This window comes from Notothenia rossii, assembly GCF_949606895.1.
Source record: "Notothenia rossii genome assembly, chromosome: 8".
NCBI lineage: Eukaryota > Metazoa > Chordata > Actinopteri > Perciformes > Nototheniidae > Notothenia > Notothenia rossii.
In genome coordinates, this window is record NC_136906.1 from 13,266,799 (window position 1) to 13,292,888 (window position 26,090).

At 41.8% G+C, this 26,090-nt stretch overlaps 2 protein-coding genes across 6 annotated transcripts; one reads left to right on the plus strand and one right to left on the minus strand.

Annotated features, from left to right (window-relative positions):
• Positions 1-6,857: 6,857 nt before the first annotated feature.
• luc7l3 (LUC7-like 3 pre-mRNA splicing factor) lies at positions 6,858-15,934 on the minus strand. 4 transcript variants are annotated; one of them, XM_079644829.1, is made up of 11 exons: positions 15,697-15,934; positions 15,077-15,143; positions 14,931-14,970; positions 14,698-14,842; positions 14,429-14,503; positions 12,575-12,679; positions 12,244-12,405; positions 11,725-12,104; positions 11,292-11,476; positions 9,070-9,234; positions 6,858-7,516 (listed from the first exon to the last, which is right to left on the minus strand). In XM_079644829.1, exons 1-11 carry the CDS (start codon positions 15,793-15,795, stop codon positions 7,458-7,460), a joined length of 1,482 nt encoding a protein of 493 aa, XP_079500955.1. In that variant the 5' UTR covers positions 15,796-15,934; the 3' UTR covers positions 6,858-7,457. The 4 variants fall into 4 exon arrangements, with proteins under 4 accessions (XP_079500955.1, XP_079500957.1, XP_079500954.1 ...); XM_079644831.1 differs by having other exon boundaries at positions 9,017-9,234; XM_079644828.1 differs by having other exon boundaries at positions 15,077-15,146.
• A 1,423-nt stretch (positions 15,935-17,357) lies between these two features.
• ankrd40 (ankyrin repeat domain 40) lies at positions 17,358-24,400 on the plus strand. 2 transcript variants are annotated; one of them, XM_079645811.1, is made up of 5 exons: positions 17,358-17,903; positions 18,628-18,776; positions 18,981-19,646; positions 21,241-21,453; positions 21,573-24,400. In XM_079645811.1, exons 1-5 carry the CDS (start codon positions 17,770-17,772, stop codon positions 21,743-21,745), a joined length of 1,335 nt encoding a protein of 444 aa, XP_079501937.1. In that variant the 5' UTR covers positions 17,358-17,769; the 3' UTR covers positions 21,746-24,400. The 2 variants fall into 2 exon arrangements, with proteins under 2 accessions (XP_079501937.1, XP_079501938.1); XM_079645812.1 differs by having other exon boundaries at positions 17,363-17,903; positions 21,241-21,422.
• Positions 24,401-26,090: the final 1,690 nt, after the last annotated feature.

A 26,090-nucleotide genomic window follows, 5' to 3' on the forward strand; every position in this document is an offset into this window, starting at 1 on the left:
GGGAGAGGCAGAAGGAAAGACTGCGCCATCAGCAGATTCCTGGAGAGGAGAGGAGAGGAGGGGATGGAGGGGAACACTGGAGTGTGTGTTTGTGTTCTTTAAACACATCGTGTAAGTGCTTGATTAACACAAATGCCATTATGCCAAGAGTTTGACTTATGAAATGAAAATGAAATGTCAAGAACTTTACTTTGACCTAGTAGGACAATAGACGAGTGAAAACAGAAAGCAAGGGGCTGACGTGTGTGAGCTGCAGTGCCAGCTCTTCAAAATTATAACACACAACTTGTCACCAGTAATAGAAGCTATATTAAGTGTCTGAAAATGTGCCCAAAGGTGATCTATCATTTTGTACGTCTTTTATACATGAATATGTGTCCCCGGTGTTCCAGGGAACTCACCAAGTGTCAGAAAACACAACCCTCTCTATTTTCCTCCACACCCAAATCTCTTAAAAAGTGGCTGCAACAGATCTGATACAGACTGATCCAGATTTGAACACTTCTATGACGTCACAGAAGTGGCGCTACGGCTATTGGGCCAACTCCACCAATCAGGAGGAGACAGCCACGGACATTGCCGTTGGAAAGCGCTGGAGACGCTGTAGTACATATGCCAGGCCTGTAGATGGTGCTGTTCTCACAGAATCAGCCCATGCAAAGACAGTGTTAAATTGAGCGAAATGAGGAATGGCTAAAATGCACGATATGTTTGGTATTTTGAAAAATAAAAAGTATAAATATGTCTTATATAGGTATGCTCCTACACTATATTATTCAAATATAGCATGATAGGTCCACTTTAAATTAAATGCACTTATTGGTCAGTGACTGATAGACCCCCATTAGTACCAATTAAAAAACAACCATGAACCTTTTCCTGAAAAATACTATTTGCAAACATATACAAAAACGTGACTGAACAGAACTTAATTACAATCATCCTGTAGCAAATTGAGGCTGTTTCTCAATCACATGTCTTCCGAGTCACTTCCTTCAGAAGCTAGGCAAGACTCCTTCGTGGCAATCGGAAAACGAAGAGTGGAACAGGCTAGCAAGTGTGCATGTGTGCGTCATATGAGAGGCCCCGCCTTACATTTTCCGCCACAGATTTAGGGAAATTGGTCCGTGCGCAAAGCATTGTGGGGATTTGAAGGACGCGAAGTCTACCCATGTGCAGCCTCGAAATTACCCCCAAACCAAGGACGCGGCCTCGGTGGAATTCCAAGTATGCTGGAGATTGGAACAGTCCCAGCGGCACTTTTTCTTTACATATCAATGGTTGCAAAGTTGAATTATCTAATTTTCTGTATTATTTTAAACTCCTCCTGTCCTCTGAAATGTACAATCACCTCTCACTGGTTTCAAAGTGAATCTGTGATTGACCTTTTTAGGGATAAATCAGTTCAGGCTCTATAAGGTGTATTACCGATGCAAATGCCACCCTTCTTCCTTGACAAAAACAGTAATTCTACCTCCGAGACCACAGGGGTTTATATTCCACGGCTTTCTCAGCACCACCTGTGTTCTGCGAGGTAAAATTATTGGTTTTGTCAATTGGGCTTTGACGAAAGCTTGGTGGATTCAACGGCTTCAGTTTCCAGTCGGTAAGGGCTGTCTAACAGCCAGATGAAGTGGTGAAAATGTTCTATATATAGCGCACACTTAAACTGACTTTTTAAGGTAGGACTTTCCACTTTCCCACTTTTAGGTGGCTAAAATAGATTTTGTCGCTTCCCAGATCAACAGCAGCTCATTGCATTGTGTCTTGCAGCAGCTGTCTCCAAACTCATCCAGCCATCTATATACACTGGCTTTGTAGAAGTATACAACCCCAATGTATAACATCCAAACACCCCTTTAACATTTCCGTCCATTAACTTCATTGTCTAAAAATCTGTAACCTGTATATAATGTGAAATAATGGCTTGAATGTCAATTAAAAAGACAGACAGCCATAAGAGTGAGATTAATGTGACTTCCATGCTGATGGAAATTGACCGCAGACAATGAACAGGTCAATCCCAATGAACCTAAGGAAAAGCGATCGCACATGAGTGACAGTGATTTTTTTTTTAAAAAGAGCGTCATGGATTCGACCTGCTACGGGAAGCCTTTCAGTACTGCCACCGGAGATCAATAACTAAACATAGGGGACGCTAATGAAGCTGGAGCTCAGCGCGGAGCTAAGGAAAACACCCTTGTTGATTATGCAATTCAAATGAAGCACAATTTTGTTTGGTAACCTTTGTCATTTTCGGCTTTAAAATAAAAAACAGAAGAGACATTTACATAGTCAGGGAAACGGCAATCTTCTGTAATGATGCTCTTTTGGTTGTTTTACATTAGTCCGCCAGGCTTTGGTGTTAATTGTGATTTGTTCTGCTCTAAGTTTCTCTCCCCTGATGGCTCTGTGGAGAGACACAAAGGCAGGTCTGCTAGCCCTGTGTGCCAAATTATTCTCATTTCACCTGGTGCATATTTCAGGGCGCGGTGTGACCGTCGGTTGTTATGGTACAAATTAGGCAAGGTCAGCTTGAGCTGTTGCCGTGGAGACAGGGTTACATCAAGGGAGGATTTGGTATTGCCTTGTGTCTCTATCTCTGATGAGATTGAGTAAGTGAAATACATTTCAACATGCTTTCTAAATCACATATGTATCCTATGCAAGCCTCTCTGTCTGAGTCCTACCATGTTAAAAAGTTTTCTGTTAATCTAAATGTCTGATTTGATGTGCATACAAATGTGTCTCATTCTCAACGTATTTTTCTCTGAACATATTCCAAAGTCCAGTTTCTCTGTCTACGCTCGGTGTTATTCATCTTCTAAAAAAGAATGCAAGTCATCCTGCAGGAGAAAAGAAATCTCCCTCCCGTTTTACTCTCTTGTCATTCTTGCTGTCCAACTATCCCTTCTTGAGCAGAGGAGGAGACAGCGCAGGGGACAGGCTTGTCCTCGCTCCAACACCCACAAAAGGGCTTTGATGCTCAGGTGGGAGGACTGAAAAGTCTCACCGGCTGCCACCCTGGTTCCTGGCTATGGGTGGCTCATCTGGGGCCAGAACTGCTAACACTGCAGGAAAGAAAAGAGGGAAACGAAAGAGGGAGAAAATAAAGCAAGAGATAGTCAGAGCGAAAGGAAAGATGCTGGGCTGTTACTCGTTGATTCGGAGCCCATTCCTGTGGTGGAGCCATCTGCTGAGGGAGAGAGAGAGACGAAGTGCAGTGCAAACACTAAAGCATGATCCACCCTGGTTCCATTATTGCTATTGACAATGTTGATTTTACAACGTCCCTGTAAAACTGCTGAACTCTCACAGAGCCCAGACAGACTGAACACCAGAACAGAAGAAGCTCCTGTACAATGTTCAGATCAGCACTGCAATGTTACCTTTGTGAAGGTGATAGTGTTGTGTTCAGTTGTATTGAGACTGTTAGAGAAGAGATATGGTGCATTTAGAGGTTTAATTAGTGGTGTGTTGCACTGGGTATTATATTGACATATGTATTTGTTTCCACATGGGGACTTGGATCAGGCAGAAATGTGTCCCTTAAGCTGCCAGTATGCTTCCTCAGTGTCATACTGAGTACTGCATGAAATAGGGAATCAAGCTTGAGACAAGATAATAACATTACATTTTTAGTGATTTAACCTCCTGTGAAGCACAATGAATGCATCTCCAGGTAGGCATATAAATGTGTGTGCGCGGCTCTATACATGTGGTTCTATTTTGAGTCAAAGCAGGGCTGCAGATTTTGCTCAGATGACTTGCTCACTTTTCTCTTATATATATTACAGGGTTCATACACATTTTCACCAATGATTTTCAATGACTTCTCCATGACCTTTACCTCATTTTCCATGACCAAAAACATTACTCTCAGCGGTACCACTGAAAATGGTTTATTTTAACATGGAACAGGAAAATAAGGTCTGCATATGAAACATGTTGTGCCTATCTAAAACAAATCCAATAGTTGGTTTACCAGCTTCTACAGGCTAAAGCAACTTCAATCTCTCACCAGCAAAACACCTCGTCAGTTAAATGCCATTTTATGTTTCATTACTATACGATGCAGTATTTATCATTAAAGTATTACTATTTTGGCGATTAGATAAATTATAAATTATATTTGATGCAACTTTAGTTACATTTCCATGACTTTTCCAAAACGTTGGGAAAGATATTGTTTTCCATAACTTTTCCAGGGCCTGGAATTAGCATTTTGTATTTCCATGACTTTTCAAGGTTTTGAATGACCGTAAGAACCCTGATATTCCTATTTATTAACAATGTGATTAGTTAGTGATGTTGATCTTGTAATGGATGTTCTAACATTCAGCCTTTTATTCATGGATGGTAGTTGAGTAGGCCTACTTACTATATGGAGTAGGTTGCTTTAGCCAAATAGCCTGATCAGTGCTTGCTGAGCCTAAAAGATTGAAATAAGTTGGAAGATTTATAAAAACCTTGAGGCATATGTCAAAGCAATCCTGCAGTTTCACTATGTCTTCAAAGCCGACAGTCCGCCTGTGAGGATACCTATTATCACTCAATCACTTGTATTAATATTTGGAGAAAAGAATCTGAAATACAAGCGCTTCAGCTGTGCACAGAGTACGGCACTAGCTTCTAGCTCAGCACAAATGACAGAAGGCTTTAGGGGGAATGATGTATTCCTGACTGACAGCTGACATAAGCTGCGAGTGTGTGTTGGAGTTTAGATCTTTAATCAGACAGCACGTCGACAGCACTGATGAATTGCTTCCTCTGCTGCATAATCTACACGCTACCCCCCCCACCCCCCCCCTCCCGACCTTCACTGGAGATTGACTGCATGTCTATGAGAAAAAAGTTAAAGTAGAGAAAGGAGAAGACGATCTATCTCCATTCATCCTTTCTTCACCCTGGTTGTTTAGCATCACATCAGGCTCACTACCTCCATCTTCCCCCTTGTTTCCTGCTCTATCACTGTTTCATTCCCCCTGCCATTTCAGCTCACTGTCACTGTTTCCTGTTGTTTCTTCCCTCTGTTCTGTCCCTCTTACACCGGGGAAATTCTGCTTTCCGAATGAAATGTACCAGTTGTTCGTTGCAGAGAATTGGATGTTGATGTTGCCTGAGTGTGACACTGTTTGAAGTGAAACTAACTCACTGCTCTTGTGTGAATGCAATAATAGGCACAATGTGTATCCAAAATAAATACAGTATCTGCACTGCTGAGCGGCCACTGCACTCTGTGCCTTGGTCTTTCCTTAAAACACAAGTGCATACTGCCACCTGCTGTCCAGTAAAACTACTCCTACCATTCAACGTGATTTACCAGAATTCTTACAAAAGATATTGCAGAAATATGTGGGAAGTGAATCAGTCCAACCTGCCTCATACATCCACCTACATTTGGCATTGACACAGGACTCCATTTCCCCCAAATGAGCCCAATGTCATTCCAATGTTCAGCATCAGTCCCAGAAGTTAACAGCATCTGAAGCACACCTCCTACTTTGTCGTTCTGGGACAGAAAGAGATGAGAAGGGGCCCCAAGTCTTTTCATTTCAGTGAATCTAGGGGCTGGAAGCTCTGGCGATGACTTGGCAGAAGGCTGAGCCGTTGCTAGAGAGACAGGGAGGCCACCCAGAGCCAGTCCACCTGCACAATCCAGCATGGTTATGTGTAATTGATGGGAAATGTGCTTGTGGGGTTCACAAACGACCATACCTAATGATTCACACTGATGGAACTCCATTGAGACGATGAGAATAACGGGGCAAAACTCAAATGTTGCCAAGACAGGAAGAGATTTGAATTTCAAGCCTTTTCAGTAAGGGAGGAAACTCTAAAATCAAGAAGGGTATGAGTCTGTAATGGAAAATGGTCATTCATAACTGCATTACTGTAACTGGTCACAAATCTATTGATACACAATATTACCATCTACTAGGTGTAAACTCCTGCAGGCTATACAGTTGTTTTATAAGGGATATTGCTTGATTTAAAATAGTCTGTCAAAAGTAGTAGTGTTTCTTACGAACTGGTTTTACTCTGCTTCATTTCAGATAGTCAGTGTGTTAGCAGAACCCTGCAGTAGCTATTAATTACACTCAAATGAAGGGCTGAAAAGATCCTGCTGCCTTCTCCACAGGCCCCTGCTTTGGAAAGGTCAGTGCTAAGGAAAAACATCAGCCCTGATATGTTGGCACTGATTTTGTGGGATAAAGAGAACTCCAGTATGAAAACGTTCAATAATACTTTTTATAGCATGTCAGCACCTTCAAGTTGGGGTCTCGCATTAATGAGCAATTGGATTGTGCAATTGCTCATTAATGAAAGTGTAATCAAAGCAGGTGGGCTTTAAGCCAGGATACAATTCACCATTTGCATCCATGTCTCACTTGCTACGTTGGCAGTGACCGGACACTTCTGCAGTGTTCTCTCACTGCATTACAAGGAGATGAATAAGAGGCTGGCTGAAAGAGGCACATTGAGATTAACTGTTAGGGTGGACATCTACAGCTAAAATAAATAAATACAATTAGCCAAGTAATTCATTTTAACATTTTAAATGTTGCCGCCACAAAGAAGTGTGTGTAATTATCTCCTTTCCTTTTGTAAAAGATGCTCCAGTGTTCCCGATGCTAAAGGAGATAAGAAAATACCCATCGAAGCGCCTTTCCTTCGAGTTTCGAAAATTGGAACGGCTTGCCATGGCTGCAAAACATTTTAAGGATAGTTTAGGATCTTTCCTTCGATAAAAAGACTATTATACCCCATTTTCCCATTCTCTGCGCTAACCTGCTTTGGCTAGGACAACATGTGAACAGTCCTAATGGCGTTAAATAAAACACAACAACATTGACAAGTTTTTACTTTTTATTCATCGAGACAACATGGACATTAAAAGCAGAGCAAAATGAAACAAATCTTCAGTCCTCGAATGTTTTGATCAAAATAATCCTTTTTTTACAGTAAGGGGACAAGAGCAATCAACGTGAGCTCTAAGTGGAAGAGAAAAAAGAAACTCCCCTGTCATAGGACTAACATTGTACATACGCTTTTAACTGACTATAAAAAAGTTCAGGGATTGAAGTGGAACCTGACAAACCAAAACAAATCACAAGCAATCTTTTATTTATTTCAATTTCACTAAATGCCAAGAAACAAGGACGATGTGTAAAGGCTTTTAAAATAGGAACACAAAAACCCATAACGAACTGCTCTAAGTTTGGTATTCAGAAAGATGCCTGCCTGACATCTAGACCAAGAAATACATCAGATGAACCACGACTACCCTCATCCGGCCAAAAGATAGACAGATGGAACATGAAAATTAACTCCCCCCCCCCCCCCCCCCCCCCCGCCCCCATCCGCCATCTCATTGACACATCTACGTTCGTGATTTTAAATAAGCCACTACACATTTGTGGTTCACCTTGTTTTTAAGCAGCGAGGTGTCAGGTTCAAGGAAAGGATGCGTGCGCTCTTCCACTTCTTCCTCCAACAAATATCCCAGAGTCCCCTGTTGAGCAAAAATGTCCACAAAGTGCAATGTCAGTAAAGGTCCCACAACAAGGGCTTGTAGCAACAACTGCTGCCACTTAAGCAACAACACTATCTACAGACAGAGGTACATATCCCTCAACTTAGCCACAGAGGAGAGTGTAGATCATGAAAAGGGGCACTGCTAATAATGCACTATGACTATCACAGCAGTAGAATTGCTGCCAGAATATTGGTTTGTTTTGAAGTATTGTTAGGATTATACGTTTGCATTTAAAATAACTTAATCTAAAAAATAAAGCATTTGACCGCACCTTATACCCCAATGTTTTAAAAACAGAGACAGACCTGTGTGATATGTCTAACGCCAATGCAAGTAGACAAACACATCTTAACAACAACAAAAAGATATCCTAAGAAAAGCTGAGTAGTCCTGAACATCACAGGGAAGTCTAACGTGACAATTTTAGCAGTTGGCATAGGTATATCAAGCAGGCTGTGAGTGCATCTCAGCGTCAAAAAAGTGTCCCCCTGAAATGTCTATATAGAGCCCTTTTCACCAAACATATTTGAAAGGTAGCAAAGAAACACAATAAAAACGTATATACACATTCAAGCTTTCAAGTTCATGTTCTGGAGAAGTACAGAATTCTTTTTTTTTTTTCTGACAGGCAACAGCATTCAGAAATGGATGTGGGTAGAGAAAGGAGTACCTGGGGTGAGTACCTGCACAGTTTGACAGTCAGAGAGTATCCATGATTTTTAATTTGCCCTTTTCTCATGTGGTCTCGCTCACAACACCAACGCTGTGTGAGGTATGGAAGTCAGCTGCAATTCATTTGATAAACCCTACCCTCCAGTTAGTAAGTTAAGTAAGGCCCCCCCGGTGCTTTAACACCCCCCCCCCAAACACACACTGCATGGCATTATCAGGCACAGTAAGCTGGACAACAGACCCATGGCATTTGAGGTATGACTACGGCAAAATAAATGGCTTGTGTTTTTAACATAATACTTCTATAGCTGAACGTATGTGTGGGTTTACTTATTTCTGAATTTCTCTTCAAAAATGACTACATTTCTCGACTGAAAAGTAAAAAATTAAAGAAAAACAGGTAAATACAGGCAGGAAAATTGGATTTGACTGGTTAAATCGTGATTCTGCCGTTTGTCCAGAGACAAATAAACATCTAGAAAGGATCAAAAACCGAAATACAAAACAAGGGGTACCTCCAGGCATGTTTGCTCAGGGCTACACTGGCCTTTCCCTCTGGGCTTTGTGTGAATGTTTTCTGTTACTTTCTTCTCATTCATCGGGCCTAGTTCTTCATCTTCAGTGCATACTTATGATGCACAATTCAAAAACAGGATAAAGATATATGTACATAAGACAAAATCATAGGAATTGAACTGAACGTAAACAGGGTGGGAACGGTAGGGTGGGGGGGTGGGTAGGGGAGATGGGACAGGTGGGAAGGGTTTTAGAGCCAGGGGGGAGCGAGGAGGAGGACGCACTTACCTGAGCCTGATCTGAGGTCCTATCAGATCAGTTTTAATTGGACTGAGTGTCACCTTCAGAATGGAGGAGCTCTTGCTGGCCGTTAATCTGAGGGGGGGCGGGGGCCGCCGACTTTTTCTCCATCGGTTCTGGTTCGGACGAAGCCTTAATGGCAGCTGCATTGCCGTCAGAGTGCTTCTCTTTCTTAGAGCTGCTCCTCTCCTCTGTCACCTTACGGTCTGAGAAAACATTGCACAGGTCCATCAGAAATCTGCAGACTGAGACCCAACACGCTACAGTAAGGACGGGTACCGGGCCCCGGGGCTGAATTATGAAAGACCGTGGTACCGTTAAGCTCCGACGTTATCGGTCTTTTTATCGGTACTGGGGACATGTAACAAATATGTCATATTTATTATTGCTACAATATTATTATTGGTCTCTTCCCGGTCTGTGTGCGAGGGGGCGGGGCAGTTTACACACACGCAGCTGCTACATGCAGCAACACACACACACACGGAGGAGATGGCGGAGAGAACACGCTCCGAGGTTTGGTTAAACTTTACCCGTCTCGATGTGGACAATGCTCGTTGCCAAAAGTGAAATAAGAGTTTAGCATGTAAGGGCGGTAACACGAGCAATTTGTCTAAACATTGAGCAAAAGTGCACCACATTCAGACGGAGGAATGCACCGGGTTCGACCGTCTTTCTAGTAGCTCTGTAGCCCCCCCCCCCCCCCCCCCCCCATCCACGAGTAACTTTTCCACGTCAGGTGTTATGTATGCTAGCAGCAACACACAGAGATAACTCAATGATACAAACATGGGTTAATTATTAGAGGTAACTTGAGTTATTTATTTTGTTAAAGTTTCAGCTATTCTGTTCACAGTTCTGTCATCAGATTTTTTTAATAGGATTCGTTAAAACATTGTTTCTTTTGATGTGAAATATTATGTACAGAGCTGCCAACATTGTGTTATAGAAAGTAGTAGCATGCCGAGCGGAGGAAGGCAATTTTTTTTCCGGCGGGGGGTCCGAGGATGGCCGAAGCCCCCAGAATGCCCCCTTATTTCATTTTTACTTTACTTATTTCTATTTATCTTTTGTATTCAACTGTTTCTATTTTACTGTAAATTTACTGTCATTTATTAACATTTCAACAAACAAGTTGCATATTTGCATAACGTATTCAAGTGTTAGCATTTAGTGCAATAGTAGCTACAGAACATGTGCTGTGTAAACTGTACTGTATCACATAGCGTTTCAGACACACACACTTTTCAACTTTCAAAATTAAACGGTGCGCTCCCAGCGCACGTACCGGCAGTGATCTAGAGCAGCGGTTTTCAACCAGTGGTACGGGGACAAACTGTCTCGCTCTCGTAATGTCTGTCTGTCTTGCTCTCGTTCTGTCTCTCGTACCACTCTCGGTTCCACTTTTACTTTTGCGCGCTACCTGTCTCACTCTTTTCCGACCTCCAGCTTTTCCTGCTGGAACCCGCCGCTTAAAGGTGGGGGTCCGCGGACCGGCCATAGAGCCCATAGAGTTAAAGGCGGTGGCCGTTAGCTTTAAAAATCCATAGATTAGCCGCACCGTTATACAAGCCGCAGCGTCGAAAAATGGGAAAAAAGGCGCGGCTTATAGTCCGAAAAGTACGGGTATGTTTTAATATACTCTATTGACTTCACATATTTTTCACATAGGCCTATCTGACTCTGAAAGCCAGCTACGAACCTCACCGCACGGCACTGGTCTACATGAATAGAATTCTTCATCAACAGCGGGAGCCAAAACAGCATAGCATCCTGGTAACAGTAGTGAGGGCATTACAAAAAAGAAGTACAGCCGATCCTATTGGCTCTTTGCCAACGCAAGGGACGAATCATAAAACGGCTTATATGTGAGCTTTAGTGCTGGTTGGATGTCAACACATGCACGAGGCTGCCAGCTCACCGATTCATTTTTCGATTTGTTAGGTAATGCGTAGGATATTCAAGTCAAGCGTAGCGGCGTAATTAGGGCCTGGAAATCGTATCTGCTACGCCAAAATCGTGTATGTTGGCAGCTCTGTATGTATTTCATTTAAATAAAAAGTGTTCATTTTGTTCACAATTAGTTTAACCTCATTTTTTTTCTCCAAAAGAACCGATAAAAGTACCGTTTAAAAACCGGATCGATAAGCGGTATCCATAAAAGTAAGTAGTACCGTTAAAACCTTAACGATACCCGTCCCTACCCTACAGTGGGACTAAGAGGGCAACGTAGCATGTAGTCAAATACGAAACACGTCCTCACCTTTGTCTTTCGATGACCGCTCTTTGTCCCTGTCTTTCTTCTCCTCCCTGTCCTTGTCCTTGCTGCGGCTGCGGTGGCGGTGAGATTTGCGCTCTGCGCTGCGTGACCTCTTCCTGTCACGACTGCGGGAGCGACGCTTTCTGTCGGTGCGCTCACGACTGCGTTTCCTCTCCCTGTCCCGGCTCCTAAAAGAAGAGGCAGAGGTTATTAAGGCAACAGGTGATGGAACGTCTCATCAAAGTTGTCTCTGGTCAATGATTGCAAATATCAGTTTATAATATGTTTCATAGTAGAGGCATCTCATTAACACACAGGAACCTTTTATTTTTTTCCCCCTCACTACCGGTGGAAAAGATGCCTTTATGACAATTTACATTTAAAATGGGAGATATAAAATAGGCGTTTGTTTTAGTCAAGTGATCGTCAGCCATACCTGCTGCGCTTGCGTTCCCTCTCCCTCTCCTTGTCTCTGCTCCTGGAGCGCCGGCGATCTCGGGACCTGCTCCGCTTCCTGTCCGATGCTCGGCTGGAGTTGCGACTGTTGGAGTTGCTTCGGCGTGTCCTCCGGTCCCTCTCTCTGTCCTTGTCTCTATCTCTGTCCCGCTCCTTGTCTCTCTCCTTGTCTCGCTCCTTCTCGCGCTCCTTCTCTTTTTCCTTCTCCTTTTCACGCTCTTTCTCTCGCTCTTTTTCCTTCTCTTCCTCCTCTTTGCGCTTTTTCTCCCTTTCCTCCCTCTCATGCTCGCGGTCTTCTCTGTCCTTCTTTAGCGCTGGGTTTTCATCTTGGGGTTCCTCTGAGCGACGGCGAAGTTTCTCCTGAGAGAGAACAATCAAAGCCTCATGTTTGATATCATTTTCAAACTGACCCCGTCTTGTTGTAATAACATGGACCCAAACGTGTGTACTGCACATCGTACATTATGTTTGTATTGCTTATGACATGTTATCCTGTTACCTTGAGCTCTTCCACAGTGGATTTGATCTTGGCGTAGCCCATGTGTTGCTTGCCCATCAAGTGGTCGTCTACCCTGGACTGTGCGTCGCCCACAATGAGGAAGGCCCCACACACCTCGCACACCTCCATTTGTTTCTCTTGGGCTGCAAAGCTCTCGATGGTCTGGATAAAAACAAACATTACGTTATATGCACTGCGATAGGTCTAGAATCAAAACTGCTCGTCTTATTTTGCACAGATTTGATCACCTATATAAGAAAGAAAGATGTTTGCCAACAGACATCATTACATGACCAGTGCACACTATCTGTGGGCCGATTTGCTGACTCACCGAGGGGGTGGAGGTGATCAGCTCCCTCTCGTCCTTTAGCTGCTCCACCAGCTTCATCATTCCCTGGGCCTCCTCCACTCTGCCCTCCGACCCCAGCTCCTCAATCTGCGCCAGAGAAAAACTGTTTGTTTAAGGTGATATGTGACATAATTAAGTCCATCCTATTTCAGGGTATATGCAGGAATCCTGAGGTCAAATTTAATACCTTTTAAGACCTTTTTTAAGACCCTTTCCATACATTTTAAGACCTCATCGCAACTTTGAGTTCTAACCGGTTACATTGGCTACACACTTTACCTCACATTTACTATATTGATTGTAAGATAGCAAAACTAAACAGAATGCAGACCGACTACTGAAGCCTCCTCTCCACATGAACTTCAACCTCTCTGTGAAGGTCAGGTTTAATGCAGTATGCTGCTTTGTTGCTTCTGTACTCTGTGCTCTTTCATTCCAGTAAAACTCCTCAGAAACCATTAGAAACCAGTATTTGACCAATAAACAAAACAATTGACAAAACTTTGAACGATGAAATATATTAAACTTTGGTGAGCTTCAGCGGGGTAATGCCATATAGGGAGCTCCCTCACACATACCCAGGGGTTAAATTGGGCTGGGGCTGTCCGGGGCTAAGCCCTGGCACATAGGACGATGCTCTGACGTCATCACCCTCACACATTTGTCATATGTTTACAAAAAAGGATATATATGTTAAGACTTTTCTCGTTCTTAATATAGACTATATTTAGGGTCTATATGTGTTGACTTGACTTTAAAATAGCAGATCTCTGTGACCGGAGATAGTTTGGCTTAGACCCCGGCCCCACGAGGACGCATACGGTAAAACGCATACGCAAACACAAAAAAGGCTTCCGTTCACACGCATTTGATTCATTAATGTGTCCGTTCACACTAGACCGCTGGAAATGCTGAAACGATGTAGTACATATGCCAGGCCTGTAAGTGGCGCTGCTGCCGCCCGAAATACACCAAAAGCAGCGAAGAAGACCCCGGAGCATGGTTGCCCTTCTGTTTATTCTCCGCGGTGGACGGCGTGTTCTCCTGCTGTATCTCTCAGGTAGTCCACCAGCAGATGAAAAACACCCACCTCTCCGCCTCTTCCAAGGAACGAGGGGACCGTGTGGCAGAGTTTCCGTAAAAAAATTTTTCCGCTGGTCAACATGTCCGTTAAAGTTTAAATCTTCCGTACAAAATTAGAAAAGTGCCGGTCAGAGGTCTTCTTTGTTATTTATTGAGCTTTAAAACAAATTGATAACGACTGTGTTCTCTGTATAATAATATTTAATAAACAGTGCCTGCCTCTCTTTTCCTCCCCCTCTTCTGACAGCCCAGCAGCAGCAGGAGACGTGGGGAGAGGGAGGCGGGGCTATTTCATCGTTCTCAGAAAATGATCATATAGGGCACACACGGAGCCGTTGGACCCCCAGAGCGTTGCGTATGCCGGTCTACCCACCTTGGGACCCTTTACCGTAGTCGTTTAGTGTCTCCCCCCCCCCCCCCCACACAGAGCGGAGCAAGGCAACGAAACTTAAAATAATAAGCAGCATTTTACGGCGCGCTATGCATGGGGCCGCCTTGGGGGGTTTCCCGACATGTCGTTTCAGTAAATTAAAGGGTGTTTCATGTTGTCGTTGTTGTGGACCTTCTTAATACCTTGGAAAATGCCGTTTAATACTTTTTAATAGCCTTAATTTTCGCTAAATTGATTTATCAACTTTTAATATTTTTTAAGACCCCGCGGACACCCTGTATTTAGATTTTCAAATCACTATCTATGATTAATATTTACTAAACAATTATAGGTATAGGTATTTCTACATATTTGTTACAAACCTGCAAAACTAGGTCTTCAATTTTTTCTGTAAGAACCTGACCCTTCTCGTCATTCTTTCCTGTTGGACCAGGACCCTGAAGAGATGAATACAATGTATCTCAGGTTAAAAAACACATCCGAATATATCCACTGCACTGCAAGAGGACAGAAAGCTGTACTAGGTACAATGTGCATAACATGTGCCTATGTTTATGAGACCGGGGCCACAACGACACAATAAAGTGATAAGCATGGGTTACATAATATGCAAAAACAATCGTACACATACCCCTGCATTCTGCTGAGCCTGCGAAAGTGCAAGGCGGGCGTGCCCTCTACGAATCCGGCGTTCCACCTCTGCCAAGAGGGACTGCAGATAGCGTAGGAAGTCCCGCTCATAGCCCTCCTTCATGAACCTAGAGCTTTTCTCATACCTGAACACAGTGTGATATAAGTAGATTATTAATAGGAAATAAAAAGACACACAGCACTTGTGTTGTGAGAAGCATGATCAAAACTTACGTGATTCTAAGATTTTCATCGTGGATTTTTTCACAAGGGCCTGAAAAAAAAAAAATAGCAAAGTGTTATCTTCCAATATGTCAGATGCAGCTATTCCTACATTACAACACACGCATATATGGGTACATGTTAAAACGTTAACTTACCCAGGTCAGATCGGGTGTTAGTGAATAGCTCAGCCGGGCAGAAGCCGCATAGGTAGTATCTGCATACCTTCTTGAAGGAGAAACACATTTGTGTTATTACATACAAAATTATTCTTAAAATCTCGCTTACGTTAGAGTTAAATCTGATCAGGTCATGACGTTGTACTTATGCTAACAAGGAAGAAATTAGCCCTGCAAGGCTGTCATTACGTGGATTTAACACGTTCTTACTATGTCTCAAATTACCAGTAAGATACACTGACTAAAGCAGGGCATATCGATAATAATGAGTAAAAAAATAACTAACTCGGAGCTAAATGTGGCAACAGCAAAACAGTAGTTACAATCACATTATCTACAACGTTTTGACGCCGCATTGTGAAGCAATGAAATGCAGTTAGCATTAGCAAACTCTGCTGCTAATTTTACGAGTGCCTGGCCAACACTCAAAATGCCAGTTGACGCAATCAAATCGTATGATACCATAAACATATGGACTAACCACACCTTGCCAAATCAAGCTAACTCCGATATAATAAGATTAACGGATTTATTTGACTACAAACGGTTTGCTAGCTATCCAACTTGCTAGGCTAGCGCTAGCCAATATGCTAACTTACGGTCTCATCGTCCCATCGCACGTTGGATCGCTTCTCGTCAGGGGCCAAATTTCTATCTCGGCCCATTAACTCATCGAGCAACTGGGCTGCGGAAAGCATTTTGCCCACAAGACTGTAGCCTTGATTTAAAGAAGGCTACTACAATATCTCGTGAAGTAGCTTTAACTTAATTCTAATCAAAATGGCAGACGCTGTAACAACGCCGCCCGTTTATGGTTCATCTGGGTTCATCTAACGGTAGTCCGGCAGCAGCCCTGCAGTATATGAACCGGAAGTACATGCTTAATGTTTTAATGGAACACACGTTAATATTTAATGAGCAAATTGTATATCCTCCTTTTTCAATTGTGTTAACTTAAATGGATAGTTCACAATCAGCTATTTCATATGTGTAAACGTACCATATATCTCTAATTAGAAATATGTATTATATGAATCCACATGCCTATAACAGGGTTGACACAGCCACCAAAGCATAAAGAAAAATAGTCACTAAGTACATGTTCCAATAAATGTATTTTGAAAGTGGCCACTAGATGGCGGTCACAATTGCAATACATTTGCCAAAGTTTACACTTTATGATAGAGGAGTTGCCCTCCAGTGGTCAAATGCTGGAACTGCATTAGTGCTAGCTTTACTGAGTTTTATTTTAGCATTCATATTTCTTTCAACCCTTTCTTTCTTCAGTTTAGCTGGAAGACCATTACAAACTAAATACATCTATGTTCATTATTTTTGAGAACTGTATTTTGAAAATATTTACTGGAAATATTAATATAGTCTATATTACATCATGTCTTCATTTTCCATAGATAATAAAATAAGAGATTGATCCGAGAGTGAGGCTTGACAAATTGTATGTTTTGCAGTTCCTTGATGTGGTCACAGGATAGCTACAATTAGTTAATACCATGGTTCATACCTTTATATATACAGTCTATGGTTAATACGTGTACTTAAAGAGAGCATCGCTGTGTACTATTAGTACTTCCGGGGATTATTTTCAAAATAAACCCACAAAGCCGAATAAATCTTGAATTTATTTTTAAGCGTTATTTTTTCTCTCAATTAAGTGTTCTGAATTAGGGACTTCCCGACTCTACATTTTTCCACGGTAATAATATAGATATACATATAATTGAATGTGTCTTCTGCGTACATGGTCCATAATGTATTAGATAAACAACACGTTTTGGGGTTTTTAGTGGGATCTACAAATATTTTTGTGGGACTAATAATGCAACATTTGGATTAGTATACCGATTGAATGTATCTGTTTTCTTTCTGATACAACAGAACACACTTAAAGTATAGCAGCACATAACACATATAAATAGAACATACAATAAAATAATAATAAAATATAATTATATTTTAAAAAGCAGTGGGGTACATATCATTCATAGATATAAGCATAATTAGACAGCTGCTTCAGTGAAAAAGTTCCAACATTTTTCTTTCAACAATTTTGCATTGCTACTGACAGCCCAGACCCAGCCCTGTGTGTTAATAGCAGTGATTTCCTCTTTGATGTCTCAGTTATTTCATCAATGACGAGAACTCAGGCTGGATACTATCACCTATTTTACATAAAGTTAAGTGGCACTAAATGTGTTAGATAATTGAGAGTATTCAAAGCGGAACTAAAGTGTTGTGCTTGCAGTTGTTACATCTAAACATGCCCCCCGATGAGGCGGTGATGCTTTCTGCAGCCCACTGACGGAGCTCTGACACCACTGATGGATGCATGCGTGTTGGCAATGGTGTTTTAATGTGAAATAACAACGGGGATAAATGGAGAGGACGGAACCTGCAGTGTAAACGCCAAAGACCTAACATAAAGTTGCATTTATCCGACGTGCTGCCAAAAGCTAGCACCAAAGACTGCTAGCTCCTCGTTAAGCTAGCCAGTAGGTAAGATTAGCCGGGTGGCTAGTGCTAGCTTGCACGTCTATTTTTAGTGAAGCTCTTTGCCATTAGTGGGGAAATCCATTGGCAATTAGTTTTGTCAACTAAATCCGCCAGGGTTTTGTGTTTCCTTTGATCTCGCAGCGTTAGTTGTCTGTTCCAAAATGTCCACTATTTCGTTGGATAAAGAGTTACAGGAGCGACTGAGAGAGGCGTCTGCCATCGGGGACATCGACGAAGTGCGGACACTGGTGGAGAGTGGAGTGAATGTTAACTCACAGAATGAAATAAATGGCTGGTGAGTGTTTAGAAGATGTGCTCTTGAATACGTTAAGTTAAGGTGTAAGGTTTAATTCACACATTTGTAATACTTATTGATGACAATCTGGTATTCAGTGCAGACAAGTGTGTGTTGTTACAGGGATTAACGCTGCTCAGTGTTATTTTATTAGGCAGAGAAAGGCTTGTCAGGCAGCCAGACATGCAACCTTTATCCTGCCTATTCAAACAGTAAATACGTGCCTTGTGAGCTAGTATTTTGGAATGCTGTGAATTATAAATTATTCTAATAATCTCAAACAACAATAACTATGGACTTACTAAGTACATTTGAAAGAAAGGTACATTGGCACATTGCTTGCTCCAGCCATGAAATTGCCAAGCCTCTTCTGATCCAGATTGTTAGTAAATAACTTTATTGACTTCAATAACATATTACCAACATAATACAGTTGACTTGTTTATGTGAGATCCAAACTATATTATTATAAATCATTATAAAATATTTCACATGCAGTGCACATTTTGTCAGGACATAAATACATTTAAAAACATGTGTAATCTGCTCTTCAGTTCATTCGAGATTCCAACTTGCTTATGTGATGATAAATGGAGCTCTATAAATGTAATTCTCCCAATGTCTCCAGTATTGATCCTCTTGTAAACTTTGTCATTTAATCAGCATTTTTTTTTTTTTTTGGTTTATTAAACTGTGACCTCTTTCTATCCAATTTCCCCACCAGGACATGTCTGCACTGGGCATGCAAGAGGAACCATAAGCACATAGTGTCTTACTTACTCAGTTATGGGGCAGACCAGGAAATCCTCACGGCTAAAGATGAGTTGGCCTCGCAACTTACATCTAAACCAGAGATCAAGCGACTTTTAGGAGGTAAACTACACCTGTTTTACAGTCTTGTTCCCTGTTCTTCCCACACCGTTATGAAAGTTTCCAGTTGTTACTTTCCTGGGGTTTATCAGCTGCATACACAGCCCTTTTGATACCTTGATGTAATGTACAGGTTATTACACCTGATATAGGTTGTCTAGGTTTTGGTTATTAATAACCTTTTTTCTATGCACATTATTTCCACAGTTGAAGTGGAGGAGGAGCCGGAGGTCAAGGAGTCTGAGCTGCCAATCATCCCAAATTACATGTCTAGCCCGGCCTTCATGTTTCCAAAGCTCGACAACAAGTCAGACATCCTCCTGGCACAGCACCTTGTACAGAACGGTTCAGCAGAAGACACCGAGGACATGCTCAGCGAATCATCATCCCTTTCCCCAACTCCGGTGCTTGAACAAACCCAGCTATTTGTTGAGCCCAGTCCTCCACCAATCCCCACCAACCACAACCAAGCCCTGCCTGAGGAGTTCCTACCTGTGACTGGGGAGTTCATACCTGTGACTGAGCAGAATGGCATTCCACCCAACTCGGCCTCGTCCCACAGCCCTACAACAAATGTAGTAAACTGCACAGTGCCCATGGACCTGTCAGTTGAGCCGCACCTGGTTAACCATGCAGAGTACCCACACGCAGTGGCACACAATGGCACCATGTGCTCTCCTCCTTTGGCCTCCCCCAGCCCCAGCCTGGCCAGCAGCAGTGGGAGCCAGGTCCAGGCCCCGGTGCCCGGCTCTAACCCCTCTATGAGCAGACAGCAGTCCATCTCTCAGCAGCTCAACCAAAGCCAGGCCGGTGGGCCCATGCCAGCCTTCCAGCCGTTCTTCTTCACCAGCACCTTCCCTGTCGACGTGCAAGGTTAGAGACTCATCGTGTGTTAATGTCCTTCCACACATACAGATCACAACCTATCATGGCATAAGTACTTTAAGTAGTAAGATGACGCTGTCCTAAAATGAAACGCCAACCAGCACCGCTTGATAACATTTACAACTTATTAATTGACATATACGCATTTTTGGACAAACAGAAGATGACACATGTCAGCGTTGTGTTTTTATGTAACTGGACAAGTTCATTTCTTGACAGCTAGCTTTGACTTCCTGAAGGTTTTTAAATGACCATGACGTTGCCAGGCAACCAGCAGACAATACAATGAGTAATTGCATGTGGCTGCCTTAACACACCTGCAAATTTGGCACGATTATTATTATTATGATACTTTAAAGGTAGGGTAGGTAAGAATGGAGAAACCAACTGGAGTGCGCTATAATTTGAAAGTACGCAGCCGAAAAAAATCTGCCCCTTCCTTCAGACTTCCTCACAGAGCCCCTCCTCCAACACACACGAACACGCACCAATGATAATGAGGGCACGAGATAAGTTTGTGCGCAGATGGAAGGCTGACAGGCAGGTAGGCTATCCAGTTATTTTAGCCGGGCCGGCTAAAATGATTGGTCGTGCTTTTTACAGTTCTACGGCTTCCACAGATGACATTTTTTGATTTATTGTCAAAGCATTTAATATATTCATTGCTATCGGGATGTTAAGAGCATTCCATGGAATATAACAAAAAGTGTTTCTGAAGTGAATTACCTACCCCACCTTTAATTACGTTATGTGTGAACTCGGTGTAAAGCTTACCTGTTCTCAGGACAGAGGACAGACATTTGGATTCATCTTGTCAAACGAGAAAGCGTTGTTGTCAGTGGTTGTTACTTTGTCTTTTGCTATGAAGGAGAACCTGTCCCAGGCTCAACTGAAAAACACAACCATTTTCTGCAGCTATGACACTCACCTTAAAGGGCACTAACCGTTTTCTTATTCCCATTGAAAACATACAAATATTTTAAATAAGGTGCATTGAAAAGCAGCAAATCCACTAATATACATTGTTTATCCAAATACAGTAACGGCTAGTGGTAATGTGTTTTAGAACAATTTTTGATGATTATTTTTTAAATTCACATTAATTCTGACAGCAATCATGTGTTGTAACTGGTATCTGTTGCAGGACTGTTATACATTTTGGGTGGGACGGTCAATTAGACCAAGTGCAATGATTGGACGTGCAACCTGCCTGTCAACCTGTGGCGCTCTGCACTGTTTGTTGTTTCTGTTTATACATGTAATACTATGTTTACGTTCATATTGATTATTTTGGAGGTAAGGTGGTGTCAATCTTTTGCCAAGTTAATTTAGTGGAAAAATTAAGTAAATTAGTCAGCTAAAAAAAAAAAAAAAAAAACTTTCAAAGAGAGATTATTTATGGGGCTTTTATTTATTAAATGTATTTCCCCCAGAAAAAAATAAAATGTTTCTGGCCCCTGGAAAAAGCAAGTTGGGGGGTCCCTGTTCCACAGTGACTCTCACCATGGGCTCTGTTCATCTTCTTATTAAAAGCACAATATCTTTGTTAATAGAGAGGTATCACTCTGGTGTTTTTCTATAGAGCTGGTGCTGAAGGTGCGTATCCAGAACCCCAACACTCGGGAGAACGACTTCATCGAGGTAGAGCTGGACCGCCAGGAGCTCACCTACCGTTCCCTTCTGAGGGTCTGTTGTCGCGAGTTGGACATCGGCATGGAACATGTGGAGAAGATCCGAAAGCTGCCCAACACCATGTTGAGAAAGGTACGGGAAAGAAAAATACAGTATGGTAACGGTAAGGTACTTGCTGTGAAATCATGAATTCCTAATGGTCCTCTAGTTTGTTTCATCTACTAAATGAATTGTTAGTCGGTGAATGTGTCATTGATTTGAATGTAATCCTTCTTTGTCCAGGACAAAGACGTAGCTCGGCTGCAGGACTTTCAGGAGCTGGAGGTTGTGTTGGAGAAATCCGAGGGCTTGTCTCTGTTCTCTGGTGGGAGCCTGACAGACCGGCCCTGCTACAACATGAAGGCCTCCCGCCTCACCTACTAGAGCCACACAAAGCTAACGCTGGGCTTCTGTAGCTACCCTCAAGCAACCTTTACTAGTTGCCCGCCCAAGTTGCTTGTTACAGCTCTCCCGGCTTTGATGTTGCGCCAATTTAATAACTGGGATTTGTTTTTTCAAGTTCCGTAGCTACTGTCCTCCTCTTGTCCTCCTCGGACCCTCCTGCCGCTTTAGTGTACCCAGCCAGTTGTAAGCAATTACTGATGCATGGTGTCCTAGATTATGAGCGAAAGTATTCGGGCCCCCCCTTCCTCCTTTCTTTACCGCCTCCCACTGCACTTTGTGCCAAGGCTCCAGTGGGACTACAGAGGGAGACATTGGCCTGTCTTCCTTAAAGACTGGACTTGAACTGGACTCAGTTATAGCCTTATTGGACACATCCCTGGCTGTGTTCTACGGTCATGTGTGGACTAAGATAAAACAAAGGATTTGCATTACTCTTACCAATCCATTCATCATCAGTCCACAGAATGGGACACGCTGCACACAGAGACTTGAAGTTCTCAGAAATGACAATAGAGGGGTATTGGATGTTTTAGCTGGCGTACACACTTTCATACATGCTGTAGGCATAAACCTTAGTGTCTTTCCTGCAGAGGGCATCGATTACTGGCCTGATTCCTAAAGTGGAGGTAATCTCACACCAGGCGAGACAACGATATCTCCGGACTAAAAGTACTTCTATTTGCGGAGCACACATTCAATACGCTTTAATCTAAACGAACAAAGGTATGGACACATCTGAGTTTCCCTACATACATTTAAACCATTTAGGCATACAGTGTGGAAAGAGAAAGAATCAGTTTCAAATGCTGTGTCTTTTCATGCGGGAAAGAAACTGACATCTTGGAGATAAATGTGCAGCAACTAATTCTCATTTTATTTTGTACAGTCTGTAGCACTTCTGCTTTGACCGGTGTGCTATTAGGTTCAGTCAGCATAACATTTAAACTGTCAACTGTGAAGTATTTATTTAAAAAACGTTTAATTATATTGATTCTTACTGATGAAGCGAGACCATGTGCTTTAGAGTAGCGAGGCTTGAGTCCCGGTAAATGTTGCGTTTGAGGCTTCACTTATAGTATGTTCATTTCAGTTGCTTGTCCTTTTTTGTTTTAACTGTGATTAGAATTCAAACCAAAAACTAATCTAGCCAGCAAAGATACTAAATGTAGATTCAACTATTCCTGCTTCAGATCAGAATGCAGCGGGTTTTTTCCCCCAAGGGAAGAAGGAGAAAACAAGATTTAGAAGTTTGACATTTGGTTGCTTCCTTTTTCCTCCAGCACTAATCAACATTTGTATTGATGCCATCTGTCACATCTTATTTATAAGGTAACTATATGTCCTTAATATATCATAAAATATGTATGGCTTTAGGGCGGTAGTCGAGGCCAGCATAGTGCTAATATACCGTTTCTTTTATTAAAGGACATTTTCAAAGGTAACGTTTTCTATTGGGTAGCTAAATCAGAGGTGTTGCTCTTTTACTGAAATGTATACTGACAAGACGACTTCAGTGAAACCCTTGTACTGTACAGTAAGAGTTTAAAAGGTTACGAGGCACAGTCATGTTGTGTCGGAGGATGATGTTTATGCTGCTTTCATCAACACTTTTTATTCCTTTTTAATTCTAAATGCTGGGGCTCATTTATTTTAAGCAGTGCCGTAGCCGGCCACTACACATTTATACATACAATCAAAAACCCACTGGTAATTGTTTACTGTTCAAATGTATACCCGAAGCTCTTACTGTCATTTGTATGTTTTATGATATATGTTTAATTATTATTTTTTAACCAGTTAGGCCTGTTGTTTTGTGTCAAGACATTCTACTATCGAGCAAGACATAATTCAGTAATGGGCAGTAAAGTGCTGTTGTTGAAGCTAAGTGCAATGTGGAGGGATGAGAATGTGTTTCAAGAAGGTTGCTGTGAGGAGAAAGGACTACCAAGAGTGCTTATTTTTCTGTTCCTTTCACATGCTTTATTTAGTGAAGTTGTGCTTCACGTTAAAGGCAGGAGCTTGGTTGAGAAAGTGGGTCGCTGAATGGGGAGCAGCATGTCTGAAGTGGGTTTTTATAGGATCTTCTTTGATTCTGGGGAACTGAAATAACTTAACATTGTATTTGTGAGGTTGCTTATTGTTCTAGAAAAAGCAGAATACATTTTTGACCTAACCTATGCATTCAGAGTCTGATATTTTTATATACAGTACGTCCCGTGTACCTATTGAAACGATTTTAGGCACTGTTAAACGTGTGTCATTACGTTCTGGAGGCCTGCATCTGTTCTTTGATAAAGCATGATGAATTACTCTCCTTTGTTTCTGCATATTGTTTATCTGACTAATTGAAGTCATTCTGATTGAATGAGTATTTAACTTAATACTCGCTTTAAATCAAGGGACCAGTTACATGTTTGGTTTGGCTTTTGTTGCAGGTTATTGTTTGTTTTTACCTGCATGTGTGTGTTCTGGATGTTGAGGTCAACTCCCCAAAAATCCATTCAAATGTATGTGTTGACAGAGAGCCACTAGAGGGAGCAAAAGTGCAAACATTAACATTAGAATAACCTAATAGGTATGCCACTTTAGTTCATAATCAGAGGATCGCTTTGTTTTGGTTTTTTGTTGCTTGAATTTAATAAAATTCATAAAAGTATTTTAAAACATGCTGTTTGGAAATTGGTCCATTTGATCTCTATACTGAAATGCATCTTCAATACTCTCTAGATCTCCTTCATAGCGAGTAACAGGTTAAAAGTTACCAAACTTGTTTTTGGCTCAGCATTCAAATGCTTATTGACAATGATACATAAGAAAAATCATCATAAGTAGAAAATGAAAACTGTCAGTGCTGTCACTAATGTCACAAAAACGAAAAAATGATCTTCATTTGTATGACTATAGCTATTGTGTGAAATATTTCATTATTAAACACCAGAAAAATAGCACAAATACTTTTGAGGTTGTATCTGCACATTGACTCTAATAAACCTCAAATGTTTTTGAAATATTTACTTGGATATATAGTATTACAAGTGAGGAAAAATATGAACTATTTGTTGCCTGGATACACATTCTCATTGATTGGCTTCCTATAATCTTCAATTCACCTTGTCAATTTACGACTACTTAGTTCCATAATTATCCAGTAAAGTTTTATATTTCAAAGTTCAGTATTCTTCCGTCCAGCTGCAAGTGTTTTCTTTTGACCTTCATTTGCACAACAAGCCATTGTTGTACATTCTGTTTTGAACTTAAATAACCTGACATTTTGTTATGTTCCCTTTGGGATTTAAAGAACATAAACAACCTAAGTAATGGTCGTACTGACACACTCGTGTGTCTTTGGAATCCTTAACCTCTTCAGTGAAAAGAATACAATAGTGTTCATGTGGCGAGCAGATGTTCAGTGCAATCCGGACAGCACAAATATTGCATAATCTGAGCAGAATGGTGCTGAGAAAGTTAAATGTGTGTATCTGTGCAATCTAAATATAGGGCTAAAGGAATTTATGTTGATCATGTTGTATACATTTCAGTGAACGCCCGTGAATCCGTGCTGCATGTCTGTCCATCGGCATGTTGCGTGTCTAGACTGAGGCTGAGGAAGCAGCTTAGGGCCCTGCTGTGGCTGGACGTGTCTCTCTCCTTTGTTCTGGAGTGAGACACTCATAATAAGCTTAGTATGAACAGTCATAACGCTTTCATTGTTTCTGACCAGCTTCCCAGGACTCAGCCATGGGCGACAGACGTGAGGGAACTACATGGTCCAGAACCCTTAAGAGCATTTTAGAAATGGAGACAAAAGGCGATGTTACTCACAGGTACGTGGCTTGCTCGATGAGCTTGGACTCTGGCCCATGGTGCGATATGTGCCTATCTCTAACAGGCATAATGCACAAAGCCAATATACAGGGCTACTTAAAACGACAAGAATGCATGCATTACACCATAGAGAGATTAATGGTGAGGTAAGATACAGTAGCTTATAGTACAGTGGCCTACATCCCACAAACCGAGGAACCCCGTGAGCGATTTGTCCCTCTGACTAATTTGTCCGAGTGGAGCTAGGCTTCTGAAACAAAGCTGAGGCACTTGTAAGAAGTGGTCATCCGGAAAATGGAGTGTTACAAGCATTTCATTCTTGCCTTAGCAATGCAATCCCGCATACAGCAAATGATAAAAGGAATTGTTCAAACATTTTGGAAAGTGTTGTTATTGGCGGAGAGTTAGATCTGAAGAAGATTTATAGGATATCGTCCTTTCAATATAAGGCTGCAGCCACCAAGCTGTTAGCTTAGCATAAAGGTTCTTATAACATAGGCCTACTCGTTTCCTATGGGGAAACAGCTATCT

Excerpts from the sequence above, each read along its gene's own strand:
- ankrd40 (XM_079645811.1), top strand. The coding sequence starts at position 17,770 with ATGTCCACTATTTCGTTGGATAAAGAGTTACAGGAGCGACTGAGAGAG. Across the intron at positions 19,647-21,240 it reads CTTCCCTGTCGACGTGCAAG|AGCTGGTGCTGAAGGTGCGT; the intron begins GTTAGAGACTCA and ends GTTTTTCTATAG. Across the intron at positions 21,454-21,572 it reads AAAAATACAGTATGGTAACG|GACAAAGACGTAGCTCGGCT; the intron begins GTAAGGTACTTG and ends TTCTTTGTCCAG.
- luc7l3 (XM_079644828.1), bottom strand. The coding sequence starts at position 15,795 with ATGCTTTCCGCAGCCCAGTTGCTCGATGAGTTAATGGGCCGAGATAGA. Across the intron at positions 14,843-14,930 it reads GATGAAAATCTTAGAATCAC|GTATGAGAAAAGCTCTAGGT; the intron begins GTAAGTTTTGAT and ends CACTGTGTTCAG. Across the intron at positions 14,504-14,697 it reads AGGCTCAGCAGAATGCAGGG|GGTCCTGGTCCAACAGGAAA; the intron begins GTATGTGTACGA and ends TCATCTCTTCAG.